The following is a 7208-nucleotide window of genomic DNA, read 5'->3' on the forward strand; positions in this document are numbered from 1 at the left end:
CTTGTGGGTGCTCCAACACTGGAGGTTTTAAAGGAAAGATTGGATAATCATTTGTCTAAGATGATATAAGGACTCTTGCCTTGGGCAGAGGGTTGGAGTAGAAGACCTCTGAGATCCCTTTCAGCCCTAGGATTCTATGAACTGCTTCTTGGTGATTTCCTGGTGCTCTTTGGGTTTGATTGCTTGCAGATATTTCATTACCCAACTCGGGTATACAGAAATAGTATACTTTAGGAGAAACCCTCCCATACTACCATCTCTTACAATACTAAACAACACAGTATCAACAGTAGAAACCTTCAAATTCCTAGGTTCGATCATATCACAAGACCTAAAATGGACACCTAACATCAAAAACGTCATCAAAAAAGCACAACAAAGAATGTTCTTTCTGCACCAACTCAGAAAGCTCAAACTGCCCAAGGAGCTGCTGATACAGTTCTTCAGAGGAATTATTGAGTCTGTCATCTGCATCTCTATAACTGTTTGGTTTGGTTCTGTAACCCAACAATACAGACACAGACTTCAGAAAGTAATTATGACTGCAGAAAAAACAATTACTACCAACCCGCCTTCCATTGAGGACTTGTATACTGCACAAGTCAAAAGTGGGACTGTGAAAATATTTACAGACCCCTCACATCAACTGTTTCAACTCCTTCCCTCAAAACAATGCTATAGAGCAGGGGTCCCAACCACGGTCCCGCGACGGTAGAACAACCCTTACCGGGCCGCTGGTTGCTGGCGCCGCCATCTTTGTAAAAAGCGCTTCCGGGTAAGCAGCCTCGTGAGCTTTCGGGTAGAAAGCCATTTCTACCAAAAGCTCACCAGAAGGCGCCCGCCATCTTTACTCGTAGAGCGCCGTTCTATAAAAGACACCGGCCGCGCCCAGCTGATGTCGGAACCGGGCCGCGGCGTGAAAGGTTGGGGATCCCTGCTTAGAGCACTGCACATCAGAACAACTAGACACAAGGACAGTTTTTCCCGAACGCCATCACTGCTAAACAAATAATTCCCTCAACACTGTCCAACTATTTACAAAGTCTGCACTACTATTACTATTAATCTTCTCATCACTCCTTCCCCTCCCACTTGTGACTGTATGACTGTAACTTTGTCGCTTGTATCCTTACGATTTATATTGGCTGTTTCCTAGCATGATTCCATTTCTTATTGTACCCTATGAGTATCATTGTGTTGTACCTTATGATTCTTGACTCTTGATGAATGTATCTTTTCTTTTATGTACACTGAGAGCATTTCCACCAAGACAAATTCCTTGTGTGTCTAATCCATGCTTGGCCAATAAAGTATTCTACTCTACTCTACTCTACTCTACTCTAGTTTTTCTAGTCTAGTCTAGTCTAGTGTAGTCTAGAAAGGGGCATTCAAAGAAAAGGAATATGAAGAATGCTTCATGACCTCAAACCACTAATATTTGTAGGTGGGTAGCCTGCTTGTTGCAATGTTATTCTTGGATGCTCTTGGAGTTTGTTTTTAATATGCAGAGGTAGAATGTGAAATTTCCTGTGCTAGGATCAGTGACACAGGGCCTCAAAATACTCTTGGGAGAAATCAATGTAATAAGTTACTTTTTGTTTTCCACTTTACATCTTCCTCAGAAATTGATGGATGCTTAGTGATTTTGGTAGAGGCAGAAGAGAAACTGGAGAATTTTGAAGAGACGTGAGGATGGTATTTGACCAGGACAAAGGAATTTGACCTTTACCCTGATTCAATTAGATTCTCAGATCATGTTAAATAATGGTTTACTGAAACACAGCTGGGTGAGTTTACACAAGACATGAATTGAAAACAAAACCCCACATACGTAACATACATTACTGATCAGTCTCCACAGTTTATATGATATTGATCAACACATTTATTCATCCCATCCCATTTACTTTAAATCTGGCTAAGACAGCTTGCCTGGGGTCCCTTACTACATCCAAGTACCTTGGATGGGAGGGACATTCAGATGAGAGATAGATACAGGCCAAGATCCTTGAGAGAACAAGGAAATATTTATTGAACACAAAGTTCTAATTTTCAAGGAGCAATATTTGATATTTGCTGATGTCAACAGAAATCTGCTACTTCCAGATTTCAATCTCCTGTTGCTCATTTCCTAGCTTGGATCTTTTCCCTACTGTTCAAACAGACAGGGCACCAGCTTAGGAAAGGCTGGACCAGGGCCACTTCTTACGTCCAAGTAATTCATTGTTGGTTTCTGGTATTATCCAGAAATATTTTCCAGTAATTTCCCACAGATTTGTATAGACAAGTGGGGGGAAGAAGGAAATCATCTCTTCAGATTGCTTACTAACCATATAGTTTTTCTCTCTTTGGCAACCGCTTCTGCCATCTGGCTACAGAATTCTGTAACTACAGCTGTCTTTTTCTCATTCCCAATTGCTTTATTTTATTACATTCATTAGAACATAGAAAATAGAATTAGTTGAAAGGGCTTTGGGGGTCTTCTAGTACAACCACCTGCTCAAACAGCAGATCCTATAACATTTCAGAGAAATGGTTATTCAGTTTCTTTTTGAAAGCACCCACAACTTCTGAAGGCAAGGTATTCCTTTGGTTGACCGCTCTCACCATTAGGAAATTTCTCCTTAGTTCTAAGTTGCTTCTCTCCTTGATTAATTTCCATCTATTATTTCTTATCTTCGCTTATTTGGATAATAGTTTGACCCCCATTTGTCTTTGTAGGAGCTCCTCAAATATTGGACCCATGCAATTTCCCTTAGATTGGACATACCTGTTTTCATTAGATTGGACATGCCCAATTCCGGTAACTGTCTTTGTATGCTTTAGCCTCCAGCCCCCTAATCATTCTTGTTCTTCTCTGCTCTCTTTCCAAAGTTTCAACATTTTTTTATATTGTGGTGAGCAGAACTGGATGCAGTATTCCAAGTGTAGTCTTACTAAGGCTTTGTATAGTAGTATTACAATTTCACTTGATCTTGATTCTTTATCTCTATTAATGCAGATTGTATTTGGCTTTTTTGGCTGCTGTCGCATACCACCTGGCCACCTACCTTATTGCACCTGATTCTACTGCCATACAGGTTGGTGTACACCAGGGGTGTCAAACTCTCATCATCAAGGTGTCACATGATGTATCGGGACTTTTTTCCCCTTCGTTAAACCGGGCATATTGCCATTTCCTCCCTCCCACCACTTGTCTGTATAAATCTGTGGAAAATTACAGGAAAATCTCTGGATAGGACCAGAAGCCAGCAACGAATTATTTGGAAGTAAGAAGTGGCCCTAGTCCAGCCTTTCCTAAGCTGTTGCCCCATCTGTACTGTGTTTGAACAATACACTTTGGGTTTATTATGTAAATCTTGCAATTGTATTAGTTTGCGGATTTTTCTGTGTGCTTTTGTCTCAGTTTTTGACTCCTGGTGATCAGCCAGGAATAGTCTCTGAAATTTTCTCCATAAGATTTTGGAAGTGGTTTTCCCTTGCCTGCTTCCCAGCGCTGAAGAGCCATGGTGGTGCAGTAGTTAGATTGCAGGATTGCAGGCTAACTCTGCCTACAGCCAGGAGTTTGATCCTGATCGTCTCAGTTGACTCAGCCTTCCATCCTTCCAAAATTGGTAAAATGAGGACCCAGATTATTGGGGGTAATATGCTGACTCTGCAAACTGCTTAGAAAGGACTGTAAAGGACTATGAAGTAGTACATAAGTTCAAGTGCTATTGCTATTGAAGGCACAAGGACACCATTGGCTTCCTATCTAATCTGGGTTTACTCTCTAAAAAAACTATCTAGTATATATGAGATAATTATTAATCTGTGATTCACTCTCCTGGTTTCTTGCCTGATGCCTTCACTACCACACCAGACTTATTCTCCTATTTTGAAGTAAATTAATACAATCTGCGAAGTATTTATAATTCATAGATTGTAAAATTTTTAGATTACTTGCAGTTTATTATGATATAATAGCTTATGCTTTATTATTGAAACACTATGTTATTATTTTATCTCACCCATTTAATATTACTTTTGTGCTATAAGTCTCTAACTGGCAGAAAAACTAGCAGCATGCCTACAAACCAATTTAAAATCTTACACATAAATTAATGATACAATCTTGAGAGAATACTTTTCAATTTTACAGTGTAGAATGGGGCTGTTTTTTCATGTCACTTTTTGTTTTACCGGTGTTAGAAGTTAAAACCCACCCCTCTCCTAGGAAAATGAAATATTTTAGGATATACAAAAAAGGCAGAATATTTCCCCTAAAAAGAAAAGTGAGAGGCAGAAACTCAGCTCCTCCCCACCTTTGCTAATGGACCATTACTCTGGCCAATCTATTTTACATAACAAAGATCTACTCCAGATAGAGATATAATAGGAATTGCCCAAAGCCCTTTCATTACATCATCATCCAGCAAGGCTCAGTCAGGACACCCAGGACAGCGTACATGGCCCCATGGGAATCTGACCACCAATCAGAATACAAGCTCAAATTCAAATCAACTGAACCCAGAAGGATAATTCTTCCAACACTGGTAATATTTTTCATAATGTATGTTTTGAGTTCATTTTAGCAAACAAGCCTCTTAAAACTAATTTTCTATCATAGTCTTCCCCAAGCATTATTTTCCCCACGTGTTTTTAATTGTACTTAAATCATATATTTAACAATGCAGATCAATGAACTGTGAGTTCTGAAAACAGCTCAGCGAACTCCATGAAGTAATTTACATAGCATCCCACTTAAACAAGCCTTGAGTGCCATGTCAACATGTTTAAAAAAAAACATATTTTTAAACAGATCCATCTGTTGTCCTAAGAGATGCAGTCCCCAATATCCAAGGTTGTACACTCAAATTAGGAAAGAAAATAGTTGCTAATGCCTTTGCCTTCTGGAAATCCCTCTGGGGTTAGGTAAGTTCCCAGGTGTGACTCAGTGAAAAAATAAACTGTGTCCAGGTTTGTCTTGATAAGCCAACACATATATTCAGCTGAATAAAGATGGATCCCCCTAAAAGTGGAGGAAACCTGAACACAGCATGAGGCACATAATTATACATTGCTTTCACTCGATTGCATAAGAGGAAGCTGGCATATGACAGATAAGGTATAGAAATACAGAAATTATAAAAAGTCACGCACACCTTCTATGGTTTGGGTCACATACTTAACCCACAGGCTAGGGGTTTCCTGTGTAACTTCCATGGCCTCCAAGGCCTGCTGAGTTTTGCCATCTCAACATACGTTCCTTTCAGACAGTCATTAGAATTGTCAGATTGCTGACCAACAGGGTTTTAGAAATCATCAATATTTACATTATTCAGTGATGTATAGAAAATTTACCAAGGATTTGCAGAATTTTGATAATCTGTTACTTACATCTTGGAAAAATGTGTAGAAAGGAAAAGACCTGGAATAGATTTATAGAAATTTATCTTTTGAAAATGAAGCAGACTGATTAAGCTTTAATTTTACAGTAAATGTAACTGAAATGTAACAAAATGAAATTACAATATTTTTTGAAGCTAATGTTTTGCTGGTTTCTAAAGAAAAAAAAGGGGGGCTTGGAAGCCATATTGCCTTGCCTTTTAGCAGAATCCAAACAGAAACTGAAGTGAAACTGATCGTTTCTGATAGGGAACAAATAGCATGGAACTTTCCTTATTACCTTTAATGATATGGGAAGATTATGAGATGGGCAGGAAACACTGTATGAGATCTGAGGAAAGGTGATGGACTGATCTATTTGTGCTCCAATTTGCATAAAGTTTTACATCACATTTAGAGAAAAAATGACTACCAAGAGATAACTATCATCAATTTCTCAATCACTAGGCGGCACTAAGAATTACTCGTCAAGCATCTCCTCAGATTTAGACAGCATTTATTCTCAAATCTTATGCCTCCCAAGAATACAGCAATGAATATGAGCCCTAGAAGAAAATAGAAAGATGAATAAATGAAGTATCTTGGTTTTTTTCTATTACTATATTACAGTCAACCAACTGCTTTAATTAAGAGTGTAGTTGCCCTTGATTCTCCCCGTCAGCTTCTTGGATTTGCTCTTCTGTCAGAATCACAGCTTTGTACTTCTCATCAAAAAGTTTCTCGTTGGTTTCCGAGTGCAAGTCATTAAAAGAAATGGTCTTGAGATGCCCTGGCAGGTACTGAAACTCTTCATTGTTAATGTCTGAATTCTGCATTCTAGAGTGCAATACCCACCAGCGCCCCCAGAAGCCTACATCAAGGACCAGGCTGGGAAAATCAGTCCACCGTGGCTTTAGATACTTGCAGTGCGCTTGATAGAGATCTGCTCCGGCGTCGTAAGGCGCCTCGTAGAGGAGGGAGAAAAACGCGAGGTTCTGGACCCGCAGCTGGCCTCGGTTTCGGAGCACCATCAGCCGCTGGGTATGCTTTTCCGAGCTGCTGCTGCGCGTCCAGGGCGAGAGGAGTAGCAGAGTCCCCGAGGCTTCCAGGAGGCTGGAGTCGAATGAGGCTTCACTGGGGTTGCGGAGGCTGCAGCTCACCGCTCCAGCCAACAGCGACAGGTAAAGCCCTGCTTTCACCGGCCGCTGCCGGATGCCTTGGGCGACTTCTCGGCAGGCTTCAGCATAGTCGTGCAGGAGACTCTTCCACCACAAGGCTGAGGAGGGAGAAAAGATCGCGTTAAGAGGAGCGGGAAAGAAAGTTGGGGTGGAGGGAGAAGGGGCAGGCGTGCCTCAAACAGCCTCCCTCTCCGGCCTGTCAGGAGCAGAGCGGCCTCGGCTACCTAGGCGGCTGGCGCGGAGACGGCCCCCAAAACTCGTCTTTTCGGGATTCGGAGGGCCCATCATGTCCGCTCGTCTTGAGATGTGACCGGACGCCAAACACGAACGGACCGTCAAAACGGTAGGTAACCAAGAGGAAGTCAAGGCTGGGAGTCAAAGGGCAGCGTGTTACGTGGTTTTGCTGCCGGTCTGGTGGTTATCGGAAAGGGACGAGGGACAACCTTCGACAGTTTTACATTCGCAGCTGTTTATAAATGTTCATAAACAGAAAGATACTCTGCCACCAAACAACCAGGCGCGGAATGCAAGGCTTTGGCGTCTTCAAGAAACCCCGCCTTTCCCCGCTTCCAATGGCCACAACTGGGATAGGGGAAGGATAATGTAGCTGCTCCGTGACGAAACCGGGGAGGGCCTCCTAGCGCAGCCGGTAGAGGAGGAGTC

General features: G+C 41.6%; 1 protein-coding gene across 1 annotated transcript; it reads right to left on the minus strand.

Moving 5' to 3' along the window:
* Positions 1 to 5867: 5867 nt before the first annotated feature.
* TIMM29 (translocase of inner mitochondrial membrane 29) lies at positions 5868 to 7119 on the minus strand. Its single transcript, XM_026675495.2, has 2 exons — positions 6770 to 7119; positions 5868 to 6643 (listed from the first exon to the last, which is right to left on the minus strand). Exons 1-2 carry the CDS (start codon positions 6831 to 6833, stop codon positions 6015 to 6017), a joined length of 693 nt encoding a protein of 230 aa, XP_026531280.1. The 5' UTR covers positions 6834 to 7119; the 3' UTR covers positions 5868 to 6014.
* Positions 7120 to 7208: the final 89 nt, after the last annotated feature.

The sequence above is a fragment of the Notechis scutatus genome, chromosome 2, assembly GCF_049901735.1.
Source record: "Notechis scutatus isolate UNSWTSFEM ecotype Mainland chromosome 2, rNotScu1.2, whole genome shotgun sequence".
Taxonomy (NCBI): domain Eukaryota; kingdom Metazoa; phylum Chordata; class Lepidosauria; order Squamata; family Elapidae; genus Notechis; species Notechis scutatus.

Excerpts from the sequence above, each read along its gene's own strand:
- TIMM29 (XM_026675495.2), bottom strand. The coding sequence starts at position 6,833 with ATGATGGGCCCTCCGAATCCCGAAAAGACGAGTTTTGGGGGCCGTCTC. Across the intron at positions 6,644-6,769 it reads TCTCCGCGCCAGCCGCCTAG|CCTTGTGGTGGAAGAGTCTC; the intron begins GTAGCCGAGGCC and ends CTCCCTCCTCAG.